The 15,208-nt window shown below is 36.7% G+C and overlaps 1 protein-coding gene across 3 annotated transcripts; it reads left to right on the top strand.

Annotated features, from left to right (window-relative positions):
* Positions 1 to 4,805: 4,805 nt before the first annotated feature.
* On the top strand, positions 4,806 to 11,927 carry LOC113299749 (50S ribosomal protein L4-like). Of its 3 annotated transcripts, none has more exons than XM_026548831.1 (9): positions 4,806 to 5,012; positions 8,354 to 8,546; positions 8,637 to 8,677; positions 8,787 to 8,916; positions 9,218 to 9,366; positions 9,772 to 9,879; positions 9,961 to 10,080; positions 10,939 to 11,112; positions 11,514 to 11,927. In XM_026548831.1, exons 2-9 carry the CDS (start codon positions 8,432 to 8,434, stop codon positions 11,613 to 11,615), a joined length of 939 nt encoding a protein of 312 aa, XP_026404616.1. In that variant the 5' UTR covers positions 4,806 to 5,012; positions 8,354 to 8,431; the 3' UTR covers positions 11,616 to 11,927. The 3 variants fall into 3 exon arrangements, with proteins under 3 accessions (XP_026404616.1, XP_026404618.1, XP_026404617.1); XM_026548833.1 differs by having other exon boundaries at positions 4,807 to 5,012; positions 8,354 to 8,540; XM_026548832.1 differs by lacking the exon at positions 4,806 to 5,012 and adding an exon at positions 8,053 to 8,073.
* The last annotated feature ends 3,281 nt before the right edge of the window (positions 11,928 to 15,208 follow it).

Here is a 15,208-nt window from a genome sequence, read left to right as displayed (position 1 = left end):
AAGACATGTTTCTTTTAATGAATCATCATTTCCTTATCAAAATCTTGTCTATGAGACTTCAATTATGCCTCTTGCTTCATTGCCAGTTGTTGAGCCTTCGATGTCTTCTTTTGTGCCTATTGCTCCACTAATTCATGATCAGCCTCTTGTATCTTCCTCTTCTGTTTTACCTCCTTCTCCTACACTAACTTTGAATGATCATAGCATGACTACTAGGGGTAAAAGAGGAATTTACAAGACAAAGTCTTATTTTGCTACTAAACACCCATTGCCTATATTTTTTTTTTATATACAACTCCTACTTGTATAACTGCTGCTAACAAAGTGGTTGTTTGGAGAGTTGCTTCTGTGAATGAGTATATTGTTCTGCAGAATGCTGGTACTTGGTCTTTGGTGCCACCTGAAGATGGTCAAAGTATCATTGGATGCAAGTGGGTCTTTAGAGTCAAATACAATCCTGATGGTAGTATTGATAAACACAAGGCAAGGCTTGTTGCAAAAGGATATCATCAACAACAGGGACTTGATTTTGAAGACACATTCAGTCCAGTAGCTAAGCCTACAAATATCGGGATTATTCTATCTATGGTTGTGCAGTTTAATTGGCCAATACATCAACTGGATGTAAGCAATGCTTTTCTCCATGGTGACTTAAAGGAGACAGTTTATATGGGCCAACCACCTGGTTTTGTGGATCCTGACAAACCTGATCATGTGTGTCTATTGCATAAAGCCATTTATGGCCTCAAGCATGCACCTAGAGCATGGCGTGATAAACTCAGTAATGCTCTGCTCTTTTTGAAGTTTGTCAATTCAGTGTCAGATTATTCACTATTTGTTCACAAAGAAGGCTCCCAGATTACTGTTGCTCTTGTCTATGTTGATGACATCATGCTTACTGGCTCCTCTTCAGCTTTTCTACTTCATGTCATTGCTCAGTTGCAGTTTCCCATCAAGGATTTGGGTCCTCTGCATTATTTTCTATGACTTGAGGTTCATAGGAATTCTGATTCTTTGTTCTTGTCTCAAACCAAGTATGCGGTGGATCTACTTAACAAATTTTATATGGAAGGCTCTAAATATTTTAAAACTCCTATTGCTGCTTCAGAAAAGTTATCCAAGGATGATGGAATTCTTGTAGAAAATCCAACAGAATATAGATCACTGGTGGGTGCACTGCATTATCTTACATGGACAAAACCTGAAATTGGCTTTGCAGTTAACATGGTGTGTCAGCACAGGCAACATCCCAGAACTACACATTTGGTTGCTGCTAAGAGGATATTGAGATACATTAAGGGCACTCTTGGCTATGGAATTCATTTCACTAAAGGCAGTTCCTTTTTGTTGGGTTTCTTTGATGCTGACTGGGCTGGCTGTGTTGATGACAGGAGATCCACAAGAGGGTATTGTATTTTTCTAGGACCCAACATCATTTCCTGGTCCTCCAAGAAGCAAACAACAGTGGCACGCTCCAGAACTGAAGCAAAATATAGGACTCTGGCCCATAGTGCTGCTGAACTGGTTTGGATATGCTTTGTTCTCAAAGATCTTCATTTGCTGCTACCTGGTGTACCTAAACTAGCTTGTGATAATCTCAGCTCTCTATCCTTGGCATCAAATACTGTGATGCACTCAAGAATGAAACATGTTCTTTTGGATTATCACTTCATTAGGGAACTGGTGCAATCCAAGGCTTTGGATGTATTTTATGTTAGCACCATTGATCAGATTGCAGACATATTTACGAAGGGTCTCCATGCTCCAAGATTCATTATGCTGCGATCCAAGCTTAATGTCAGCTCACTGCGCTTAAGCTTGAGGGGGAATAATGACACACATATAGTGGTGCAGGATAAGGAATGTTGCAGTACAGGTTAAGATTATTTTAAACTGTATTTTCCCTCTCATGTGTGCTAGCTGTCTCACGTGCATATGCCGGTCAGGTGTACGTTAGTCTGTTATAAATACACACATACACAATGTGTTGTGTCTATAAGATTTATTTTATCTTCTCTGTAAGAAACTCTGTGTTTCCTGTGATTGATACAATGTATTTAGAATCAACCTCAGTCTATTCAGGTCGTACTTTTTTTTGTTGATAAGACGGACTGAAAACAAACCTAAGCAACAATACTCAAAACTAGTCGAGGTGTAGTAACACCCATAACATCAAAATTAAACAAAAAAAATAAAAAAATCTGGTAGTATTCCAATCCAACTGCCTTCATGCTTCCTATAAGCTCCATCTTTAGCCAATCTGTCAGCAATGTAATTGGCTTCTCTGTATCTTTGAGTAAACTTCACTTGATTGAAACAAGACTTGCAGTTCAGAGATTTCTTTGACAAGCCCATGGGTGTCCCATTGAGGTTGAACTTCGACATTGCATAGTTGAACAACATAGCAAGAGTCACTCTCCACTTCCAAATCATGTATTCCCATATGCACAGCCAGACGTAAACCATCTCTGATTGCCCAGACCTCATCCACATTGTTGTTGTTCTTAAAAATGTGTTTCCCATAACAAGCAACAAAGGCTCCAGAGTCGTCCCGAATAATTCCACCAATCCCTGCAAAACCATTACCATCAGAAGATCCATCAGTATTCAACTTAAAAGAATTATGATGTGGAGCCTGTCAAGCAATAAAAATATCCTCCTTATGTACTCTTCCATTATCCGTTGTATTATTGATCTGGTGATATTTCCTTGACATTCTCAAAGCCTCAGCCAACACCCATCAAGCATTGAAGTTCTTATTCTCAAATACACACTTGTTCCTGTGAAACCAAATACCCCATAGAATAAAAGGACATAAATCCTTCCATTTCAGGTTGTCAAGAATACCATCATAAGAACACAGACTTTTGAGAAACTTTGGTGACAGCGTGTCTAAGTTGACCTGCATACCAGTCCAGTCTCTTAATTCCCTTCATATTGGGGCAACAGTACGACATCCAAAAAACAAATAAAGACAAGTTTCTATATCATTATTGCACAGTTTACAACCAGGATGGTCAGTAATGCCTTTCCTGTATAGTGACTCATTTACATGAAGTTTATTGTGGCAAAGTTGCAAAAGGAAAAACTTATATTTAAAAGGGGCATTTTAATGCCCAAAGAAACTTCCAATCATTGTCTTGATGTTGACTACCATGTTTTTCAATTTGCAAATACTTGTAAGCTTCACTTACGGTAACATTTCCAGATTTGCTAGCCGACCATATGGGTCTATCACTAACCTCAGGACTATTGCAAATAGGAATAGAATTAATGGACTCAGTTATGTCAGAACTAACACAATTATCAATCTTATTAAAATCCCAATCTCTGGACATAGTATCTAAGTAGGAACTCACAGTCTCATGAGGCAAGTTATAATTGTTGGCTGTTGGAACAATTGCTGAATTATGCCTGCACAAAAAATAAAATCAAACACAAAACAAATAACGTTATGGCTGAGTTGCGGACTAGGTCGCTTTCTTTAAGACGTTTCGCGGCTCTGTCCAAAATTGTGCAAGCTGTTCTTTAATTGCGCGTCGTCCCCAGGATAAAACAACCGAGATCAATCTCTTACACAATCGCTCTTGCACGGTGAGAGGATGTGAAACTTCTACACTTCATTTTTGCTCGGAAACTCTTTAGAAAAACTAAGCATGATCACACACTTGTTTTTCTTTCTCACAAAAATTCATTTTCTAATAAGCTCAAGAGACATAATAGAAAACTCTCACATACGAAAAAGGCTTCTACAACTCTCCCAATTCTTTTCATCAAAAAACTAAAACATTAAAGAATATTCATCTCCCTATTTTGTTTTTCCAATCAAAATTCTGAATTATAGTCAAAATTTTCAAAACATTTAAATGTTATTAAAAATGTTATTATGGTGGAGTTAATTAACACCATTACCACAAATATATAACTGTCAAAATTAATGTTAACAAAATTAATTTTTCTTTTATGAAAAACTTAATTGCTATTAAAAATATTTTTTTATTGGGAATTCAATTTATGTTTTGAATATATATATTCCCAACATTGGCGAAGAAAGATTTGTTAGAGGATACAAGCTCAATTGGAATTACGATAGTAATATTGCCAATAACGATAAAAGCTTGGAGTCACGATTCCAGTGATGAAAGACTTAACCGTATATGGAACAACTTATCGGTCGCAATATGGTGGTGCGTATGGAAATGAAGGAACCCTAGAATTTTCAATCACAAAAAGAAAATTTTGGAAAGTACAATAGCGCGTTTGGATACCAGAAGCAAAATTTAGAAGCAAAAACATTTTGCTTCACACAAAATTAACTTTTTTCCTTCTAGAAATTATTCTGAAATTGTATACCCAAACTAATTTCTGACCTTTTTACTTCCACAAAACAAAAAGCAACTTCTGGGTGTATATCCAAACAACTTATTAGAGATATTGAGATTCAAACTTATTTTTGGGCAAGTCAAACACTAAAATATTGGCTTTAATAGACAACATGGAGATAACTTATGAAACTTGAATTTCTATCGGCCGCTTTGAGTTGGATATGAGAAGATTGGTGTATTTTTTTGATTAAATTTACTTTACTCCTTGTTGTTGCTTTTATTCTTTTTGGTGGCCGATTCCAAACTCTTGATGAATTTTTTTTTATTATGTTGGTTGTATATTTATCAGGTTGAGGTACCCCTAAACTGAATGAATCCATTTCTATTTACCGATCCAAAAGAAAGAAAACGGATGCATTGCGCTAGTGGACACATCTAACTAGATCGTCTTATCGACGGATACGAACTGATACAAAGATAAAGACAAATATCTTCAGTGCCATTTGAGTCTCTCTAGCAACTGCCGTCCCCTGCCATTCTTCGAAATGGTCTAATAATCTAACGCCCCATCATTCCATTTTTCTCTTCGTTAGATTTTAAGGGTTTAAACTTTAAACCTTGTATCCTGCCCTGATTCCTTCTCTGTGATACGAATCTGAAGTGAAGTGCTTCTTTCTCTACACCAAGGTTTGTAATCTCTCGATCTCCCCTCTCTCTCTGTCAGTTTCTATTCTATGTCTGCCCCTTTCAATATCGATTGCCCTGAAAATGAGTTTCTGGTTGTACTTGAATCTGAAGAAAAAGTAGTATTTGTTATTGTAGGGTTTTCTAATTTCTGATTGCAATTAAGATACGATCGAATATGGTATGAACTTATTTCGATTAGAGAGCATGATTTAGGGTTTTGTAAAACATTGTTATGATATAGTTAGGGTTTATAAAAGGTAGTATTTTTAGCAACAATTTGAAACAAATTTGAGTATTTTTCTCGGATGTGCTTATTTAGAATCTAGATTTAGAGTGATTTATAACAGTGTTATGTGTACTTTTTTCTTAAGTTTGCATAAGTTTCATTGAGAGACTATTGAGTGATACCGGCAAGGGTTGGAATTTGGCAAAATAGTGTACAACTCACATGATAGGTGTCTAGAATTAGCTATGAAGCGATATACATCTGCGGAGCATTCATTTACAATAGCATTTCTTTGTTAGACTTGTATGTTTTCGTCATGATAACGAATTTCAAGTACATTTGTACTTCTAATGTGATACAGTGAATCAATGGACTCAAGTCATACTGCTTAGGATCATTACTCGAGTGGTCAAAAATCTTAAACACTGTCATGTTTACTTCACCAGATGCCACTTCTACATTTCCTCCGGTCGAAGATCTAATCGTTTGGACAAACAGGAAAATAGAGCCAATAGAATGCCTTGTCAGACCTAATTAGTACATACATATGCCTGTTATACTACCTATTATCTAGTTGAGTATTTTCGTCGTGTCACTCAGTCTGTCCTTTGAGGGAGCTTTCACAAATCTCCCCCTCCTTTTAATGCCAACAAGCAAACTGAAAATTGCTAAGTTTTTTTCGTCTGCCGCACGTATTTTTGGTGTACCTCCGTACTTTTCGTACCAAACGTATCTTTCACCAAACAGGGTTTTTTACGTCTTCCGTTGGGTTGTCTTCACCTCGAACCACAGCCGTTCAATACGACTACTCTATAAACAGAAAGCACCTCTTAAGTCTTTACATACACAGAACAACCGTTTGTTTTCTTTCTCTTCCATCCTCTTTTTTTTTCTCATCGATCTTCTCCCGGCAGTATCGAATGATTAATTCAACTCGATTTTGATCTCATCTTCTCCCCCAAATCGAGTTTTGACTGATTTCATTTTCTCCCCCAAACTTTTTCTAGGGAAGCAACAAATCAGTTGATAACTTTAATCACCACCCAAATCGAGTTCCAATTTCAGTTCACTAATTCATCACCATTATCATCAGGTTAGTGTTCACTGTGGAAAAATTACATTGCTTCGTCTTTTAGTTAATGAAACAAGAAACTTTGTTAATTATGTATACGGAATCGAGGTCATTGAGATTGATACTTTGCTTCCCATTTGTAACGACGAAACTTAGCTATAATTGCTGATGTTGTTGAACGATCAAAATAGAGTTTTCGTTGTTTCAAAAAATTGTTTTCATTATTTGGGGAAATCAAAATACGTTTTTTTAGGTCACTCATAGTCATAGATTCATCATTAGGTTTAAAATTTGTGGTTCCTGATGATAGGGGAACTTTTAGGGGGATTGTGGAATTGTGTTGGTTATTTTGAAATTTTAATCACTGAAGTAGTAGCTCAGAGATTAACAGTTTCAATTATTTTAATTAATCTGAATTTTTATGAATTATTTCAAGAAATTAACAGAAGCTCAAGAAATTACTGTCTCATTTTGAGTAGTATTCCCGGTGGCTGCTATCCAATATTTAAAAGTTATGGGTTCGAAGTAATAAAGATTATGTTTATTCCTTGGAGTGTCTCGCCAATGTGATTTTTCTCTGCCTTTTCCATTCTATTTTATGTTCTTATTCTTATTGGAAATTTTGTGTTCGTTTGTTGTAACATGTTTATGAAGTTGGGAATTCAGGGAGAACAATTTGATGTTTAGATGGAAATTACTAAATTGGTTTTCTTTTTTAGAAATTGGATGTACAAGGATTGACATGGTTTCTACCAGAACATTCTTTTTTATAAGAAGCAGTTGTAACAATGAGGAAACAAAACATTTCCAGAGCAGTTCTTATTGATTATTATCAAGGTCAAAATTCAGCTGTAGTTCGTACTCTCGCTTTGTGTTGTGACGTCATTATGTACACCGAGCAAGAACTATATTATTCACTAATAACACCTTGACATTACACACTGTATTAATATAGTGATATTAATGTCTCATATCTATAAAGACATTATCACACTGTATAAACCACTACTCGAATCCTCATTAGGAGGAGGTGGAGAAGGCAAGAGTAGTTGCAATCTTTTGATTCCGGGTACTCATCAGGGGGACACACCAAGGTCGTACTGCTCAGTACGGTTTGGTGCTTTTGGATGTCTGACATACTATACGAGCAAAACCTACTAGCATCACACATCTGTGTAGGGCCTTAGCGTTTTTCTTTGGATGATTTTGGGTTCTTAAACCAAGGTTGTTTGAAATGGGATCTCTAATTGCTCATTTATATGTGATGGATCTGGGTCATTTCTACTTAGATTCATTTAGCATTTTTTGGTTTTAAATTCCATTTTCATGATTAATTCCTATAAAACAATAGGAAGCGCTGGAGAAGCTTACAACATTTTTGTTTGTTTATTAGTTAATCCTCAACAGAACAATTGTTATTCAAGGTATCGAAACTTCTTCATATATCTGTTATTTGTATTGTGCAGAGGATTTGTTAGCGTTTGCGTTTTTGTTTTAAATACGCTGCTCATTTAGGGATGAGTTTTGACATATGGCATTGCTGAAATTCAGTGCATATGAAGATAAACCCTGCTAATTTTTTTGCACCTGCATATTATATATATCTTTTAGGCCTAGCTTGGTGAATCATAACTGAATTGGTGGAATTGGTTTTGCGAAAGTCGCAAATTCGAGTGGACACTAAGGTTTGCCGGCGTGCAACGCACGTGCTCACTACTTGTTCCTTTTAATTATGCAGAAATCCTGTGCTGCTTAACCATTAGGTAGGAAACAATGTGGTTACCTGTCCATACTGCGTTGTTAGGGATGCTTGCATTTTGGGTCTTACAGAAGTTGCTTAATTACAGATAGTTCAGCCAACTTTCTTTATCGTGCTTTTATTTTGTTTACATTGGCCCACTGTCCAAATTTGTGTTGCTTAAGTCAGTATGTAATACAGATTAAACACTGTGATACTCATTCATTTCATTGTGTACTGGTATAGGCTTATTTCCTTTGAGTGAGCTGTCCCAAATTCATAATATGCTGTTCTATTGGATTCAGGTACCAGTTTTGTGGCTGTTGCTTCTGAAGGCTTGAGGCTACTAGTGTTGTTCTGTAAATCTGTAAACGACGTAAAAAATGGCCATGGCTCTCTCCAGGAAGATTATAAAGTCACTTGGATCTTCTTCGTCATCTTTTTTGTCTTGCTTTGAATCCTCCTCTAAATCTTCATTCCAATCTTCTTGCGGCATGGGTTTTTCTTTTTCTCTACCTTTATTCAATGTTCAAAGTTCTTATGTCTAATATCCTCACAATTCTTCTTTTTTCTGTCCCTTTTAAACAGCTCTCAAAGAATCTGCTTTTGATTCTTCACAAATTTGCAAGGTTTGGTATTCCTCCTTACATTTCAGTCTTTCGTTTATCCTTTCTAAAATCTGAAAAATACTTTTTAGGGTTTTAAGATCATCACCTTTTTTTCTGTATATTTTTGTAGGGAATGATTTCCTCTTTTATCGCGAATAGAAGGTTTTCTACTACCATTTCGACTCCTCAATCATGTGAGGCTCCTATTCCAGCTCAGTTGTTGACCAGTAAATCTGTGTTGACCTCAGATCACAAACAAGGTAAGAATAAAGAAACCTAAACCCCAAAGGTGTCTTTATGAGTCATTAACTTTGCAAAGAAATTTTAGAACTGGTGGTGTGCATGTCCCTTGCAACATTGAACTTTGTTAGAGAAATGCAAAACCATGGCATATTTCATGCTTATAAGTTACAGAATTGATAATCTGATCTGTTTTTCACTAGTACATTTGGGTCATTTGCCCATCAGAAACTGTAGCATATTTCTTATTCAAGTTATCGACAGTATACAAACTAAAGAATAAATGTTTTCTATCTCATCAAAAATACATTTATGTTTTAGGATTGTACCAGGACTGTTTATTTCCAGTGACAAATTTCCACAACGAAGAGAAGGGCTTCATGCGTCTGGCTGGTGATGTTTTCGATGTCCCAATCAGGAAAGATATTGTTCATCGTGTTGTGAAATGGCAGCTTGCGAATAGAAGACAGGTATTACTTTGTATTTCCACAATGTAAGGTCCAAAACCATATGCCATAAGCAGGTGTATTTTATAGACATGTTTATGTAGGTTGCTATTTTCATCAACTTTTGCTCAGAGCTGGTTCCTATTTTGTTAGTCTTTTTCATGTAAACATCTCCTCTCCTTTTGCTGGCATACTGGCACATGATAGATGTTTCTCTGTGATTACTCTCTAGGTCTGTTAGATAATTTTTATTTTGCTATGATTCTTGTCTTGCAATGCCATGAACCTTTTCTATAGATTTGAACTGCTGATAACTAAAAATGGAGATGTGGTGCCAACTTTCTGTTCATGGGGAATAACAGTGGAGTCACATATTTTCCTCGGTGTATGCCAGTGTATTTTGCACTTATAGTCTGTAATCTTGTGCAGGGTACACATTCAACAAAAACTATTAGTGAAGTTAGTGGCACAGGGAGAAAACCATGGCCACAAAAGGGAACTGGGCGAGCAAGACATGGGTCATTACGTGGTCCACAGGTGATTTAGAGTTCTGAAATTATTTTTCATTGCCTGATGCTTATTTATTTCATGTTATTAATGAAAGGGATACTTCAACAGTTTAGACATGGTGCTACTATGCATGGCCCCAAGCCACGAAGTTATGCAATGAAACTCCAAAAGAAAGTTAGGCGTCTTGGGCTGAAATGTGCCTTGTCAGCTCGTATGGCCGAAGGCAAGGCAAGTTATCTGTCTATTATGATTATTAGCATGGATTCACACACCATTTTAAATTTAATCGTTGTGTTACTCATATTAAAAATTAAATATGTGTTGAATTTAAATAAGTGCCGATTTGGTGTAACATACTCAATAATGCTAAATTAAAGAGAATTCTTCTACTCTTTGAGTAGGACGCACTTTTACCAGATTTCTTATAGAGCAAGTTGATTGGGGCCATATGGTAAAGATTTACTTACTTCAAGATATTATTACCATATTAGATTAGCTGGCGTACGATATAGTCTCATCAAGCATTGGAGTAGTTTGTATTGACTGAAATATGCATTTGGGTCACACTCCTGAGATGATTCAACTGGAGGAACGGTAGATAAGGACCTTACACTTTATTTATTGGTAACTATCAACTCCTACAAGTCTAATCAAGTGCAGGCTTTTAGTCAACAAGATTTGGATTTTGAACAGAAAATGAGTTAATGAGGTCAAAATTTATTAGGTTAATTTTCTGTGCTGAATTCTTTGCTTTAGACGTCTGTCTGCTACATCCTTCCGTAAGATTAAGCTGTATCCTGCAGGAAGAGAAATAGTAGAGTTCCCAATTGATTGTTTATCTAGGTGGACCACTCTATAAATCTAAGTAAAAACTTGTTAAAATCTAGTTCCTTGTTGGTTGATTTCCTGTACGAAACAGATTGTGTTGCATATTACCATTATGAAGGGCAAAAACATTGCCGCTAATGTCATTGCGCAAGTATGTACGATGTTTGTGCTCCTTGTATCCTGTAAATTCTCAGTTATCGTATTCTCGGTCCCCTTTTTGTTTACTTAGTTTAACACAGATTTATCTTTGATGAACAGCTACTGGTATTTGATGATCTGGAAATTCCTACCCACAAAACTAAGCACATTGTTAATTGCGTCCAGCAAATGGAGAACAGCCAAAAAGTTCTAATTGTTGATGGAGGTCCCATAGATGAGAAGCTCAAGTTGGCTACTCAGAATCTTCACTATGTCAATGTACTCCCGTCCATTGTAAGTATTTACTACTGTTTCTAGTTTCTTGTGTTCGTATTTTTTTTAGCTTCAGTTGCTAGATTTTCTTAAGTCGGCCAAACGAAGAAAATCCGTATTTCATATGAATCTAGAGGGTGCACGCCCATTCCACGCTAGTTGCTCACATCTATGGTGGCGTGCATACGGTCATTCTAGATTTCTGAAATGGTTAAACCCGTTTGGGTTAATACCATGATCCAAGGGTGGAGGTCATGCCACACATATGTAGCGTGGATTGAGCGTGTCTCCTATGGTTTCTCATGAATCTAGTCGCCCAAGCAAACAAAACTATCTCGACTCTATGTTTGAAATGAATCTTTGGTTTGAATATTTGGAGCCACTATTTTATTCATTTGGTAATCAGTTGGTTATATTTGCAGGGTCTTAATGTGTACAGCATTTTGCAACATGATACTCTAGTGATGTCGCGTGATGCTGTTGATAGAATTGTAGAGAGAATGCACACACCAATCAACCGATAATGATGCATTCTGCTTTATGCCAATTCCGGTTCCTAAGTACTACTTTTTGGAAATTGTTTTCACGTCCATCGTGATAGCTAAAGGGGCGCAAATATGTTTTTTGCTCAGTATTTAAAGAAGATTCTCTTCTTGTTTAATTTTTCAATGTATGTAGGCGTAGGCTTAGATGGAGAACAGCCCAGTGTAGATGGAGATCATAACATCATAAAAACCTATATGTTTAACTAATCCTATTATAAAGTAGGTCAGTCTTTTTGTAATTCAGGGTATTAAACAAATAAAATTCTGTGGAAAGTAACTTTTTAAACATTATCTTGGGTGATTTGAAAAAATTGGGAAGTTGGCATATAGATTTTAGACCATAGTCAAAGGCAAATGGTGGAATTTCAGCAAAGAAATGGCAGACCATTGGTACGATGAACATATGACAATATGCAGGTAAACTTTTATTCCAGAGATCTTCATAGAACTCTTAAGATTTGGTTATAAAATGTACATCATGCACTGAATCTTCTGTGAAGTAAAATTGCCTGTAGGATGTGTAGAGCAATTACTCTTTAGAATCTCATAGTCTTTAAGGCAATGCCCACCTTAAATACTGAAAGAATTCCACACGAAAGAGAGCCAATGTAGGTGTTTGTTTGCACTTATTTTTCTTCTAAGCTCAAGGTTAACATCAAAGCAATCCTTCTCTTTAGTGATCCAAATATGCAGAAGGAATTTCTTAAGCCACCAAATTGCAACCTAGGTGGTAAAGGTTGCAGGTGTGGCATGCCTAGTTGTACTTCTTTGATAAGAAAGTGCTGTATGGCAGGGCTAAATTATCATTGCCTTCGAATCGAAAAAAGAAGAAAAAAAATGGTTACAGAAGAGTTTTGCGGAAGCTATATAGTCTCGAATTCGATTCCAACTTATGAACCAATTAGCATTCCAACTAAAGGTTGGTATTATGCACGAGTGGTTATGGCCCTTGTGGGATTCTTTAATTCTAGTTTTGCTAGATATAATGTAGCTCGTAATGAGGTTGATATTGTTGGCTGTGAATTTAATAAATATCGATTATTTTTTCATACTAATCTTAGGTGTTGTTTCTGTTTTACTGTTGCAGAGGGTTTCATGAGGAAGGTAGATTCCTGTATTCACTGGTTGATGGATTCTAAAGGCAAATGGAATTCTCATCACCAGGTTCAGTGGTGCATAGACATGGGAAACCATAACAAGAACTCACAAGTTGGAGACAGTCTAGATGACTGAAGGACCAAGGTCATGTAGTCTTGGGAGTGTCACCAAGTTCTCAAGGAATGAAGATGTAGGTTCCCCAAGAAGGTCTCTGGTTCCTGGTGAAGCAATTCTACAAGACTTTGTTGAAGAAGGAGTGGGTGAATCAAGTACAACGTTGATTTGCCAAGGGTTTTATTCAAGGTAAATTATATGCATCTATACCTGAAAGTAGCGCGGAGGTTGATATATGGAGTCTGGTTTTTCATTCCAATCTGGCTAAAAAGATCAAGAAAAAAATTCAAAAAGATTAAGAATGTATTCTTACATCAACAGTGAAGATTTGGAAATTGCCACAACTTCACTGTTGCTATCATTTGCTTCCCATCCAACATTGGAGGATAATCGTGGCGTGCTGGTGGATGCCACAGTGAACGAGAACTCAGCGTCAGTTTTTGAGGAGTTCCTGACTTACCAAGCATTGGGTGGTCACCAAGCTTTGCCATGGAAAGCGAAGGGTTGTTTTGCCATGGACGATACTGCCGAACATCAATCTTCCGAAAGAAATGGTGATGTCAATTTTGGTCGAGGATTTTCGCTACTGGGCAAGCACTTGGTGGCCACATGAGGCGACATACGTAGAGAGTCAAAGAAACCACGTCCGCACAGGACTTCAATTGCACTACAGTCTTGCAAAAGATACTAGTGCATTTCGTGATGTATAAGTTCACCATCTGCCAGGGGTGAACGTAACTATGCGGGGTGGTGTGAGCACCCAGATTTTAGCGCGGTCCTTCTCAAAGGGGAGGCAAGAATCTCCCAAGTACGTACACAGTGCAATTCTTCATGCCTGCTAATAGGGGTTACCCATTTACTTCGGAGTGTACTAAGTCGCATATATAAGACGTGGTAAAAAAATGTTGTCTTGTATAAAATTATAAAATTTAGTATACTCCCAAATAAATTGGTACCCCTTATAAATATTTTTTTTAGTATCTGATGCAGCACCAAGTCAGGAACAGAATAGCGACACCGACTAGCTTACATTGGGCTGATAAGTACAGAACCCACCACTTTTAGGCTACGAAAATGAAGAACACGGTGATGTTGTTAACTGATTTGGTTGATGAGTTTGTGCCTACTTTTAAATTGTCTCATCCTGTAAAGAACTAATTTCCTTGATATCATGTTTAATAACGGTATATCAAGAATTAACCAAGCCAAGTAAAAATATTTGCATTATTAATTACTGTCTTCAAGAAGTAAAAATAAAAAAGGAACTCCAAATCTGTCATACTAGCACCTATCTGAATAACACTTAAATGTATATGAAGCCACATATCTTAATCAAGTCTTAAATTGCCAACATGAATACAGAATTTTATTTTAAATAAAATTTGTGATTTCACCTGTTTATGGGCTTAAATGCTAAATAAGCCCACCATCTCGAAGTTTTTTTTGAATGATTTTTTTTAGGGACCATGGTTTTATTAGTCCACCTTCCCTATAATGATAAGGGGTGTCCTAAAACGTTGAAATGACTAACCTATCCTTAACCTAATTTAATTTAAAACCAACCTAATAACCACCTATATATATAACCAACATCTCCTTCCACCGATTACCACCACCACCAACCACCGATTACCACCACCACCTCCTCCCACCACCACCACCACCGCCTATTTAAGAAATGTAACAACATCAATGCAATCACAATTAAGTTCGGTTACATAATAATTTTATCGAGTATAAAAGACGTCAGCCGCAACCTGATTCTGCCATGGGACCACTCCGGAGGTATTTTCCAACAAACTCTTCACTTTAATTTGATTTTGATTGCTTCAATCGAATAGAAATCATCAAAATAGGGTTTTAGTAGGAGTTACAGAGCCATGTTCGGTTAGGCCGATTTTCCAAAAAACCCTAGTTTACTAACCGAACTTCTTGAAAATGAAAAACACGAAAAACAGTTCGGTTCTATTGGATTTAAAACTAAGTCACCGAACTCTCTGTTCGGTTGTTTCGCAAAAATTTTTAAAACTACAAAGTAACCGAACTCCACCCTTAGAACCGAAAAAAAAAACAAATCCAGTCTAACCGAACTGTGTTGTTGTGGCCACTATCTTGAGTTCCAAAATAACCGAACTTAGCCAATGGAGTTCGGTTTTTTCGCAAAAAATTTTAAAACTACAAAGTAACCGAACTTAGCCAATAGAGTTCGGTTGATTCGCAAAAAATACTTTTAACGAACTCCTTGTATTAGAACAACAGAAGTCCATAAGTTTGGTTCCTTCGCAAAATAAGGATATCACCGAACTTTAGTTTACGAAAATAATGAAAAGTCCACAAGTTCGGTTCGTTCGCAAAAATGT

This window comes from Papaver somniferum, chromosome 7 (assembly GCF_003573695.1).
Source record: "Papaver somniferum cultivar HN1 chromosome 7, ASM357369v1, whole genome shotgun sequence".
NCBI lineage: Eukaryota > Viridiplantae > Streptophyta > Magnoliopsida > Ranunculales > Papaveraceae > Papaver > Papaver somniferum.
Note: the sequence above shows the minus strand (reverse complement) of the source record. Positions and strands in the feature narration are given on the sequence as shown.

What these genes read in the sequence shown, in the direction of transcription:
- LOC113299749 (XM_026548831.1), top strand. Translation starts at nt 8,432, where the DNA reads ATGGCCATGGCTCTCTCCAGGAAGATTATAAAGTCACTTGGATCTTCT. An exon ending in AGCTTGCGAATAGAAGACAG is followed by an intron (nt 9,367 to 9,771) that starts GTATTACTTTGT and finishes AATCTTGTGCAG; the next exon opens with GGTACACATTCAACAAAAAC. An exon ending in CTCGTATGGCCGAAGGCAAG is followed by an intron (nt 10,081 to 10,938) that starts GCAAGTTATCTG and finishes TTTGATGAACAG; the next exon opens with CTACTGGTATTTGATGATCT.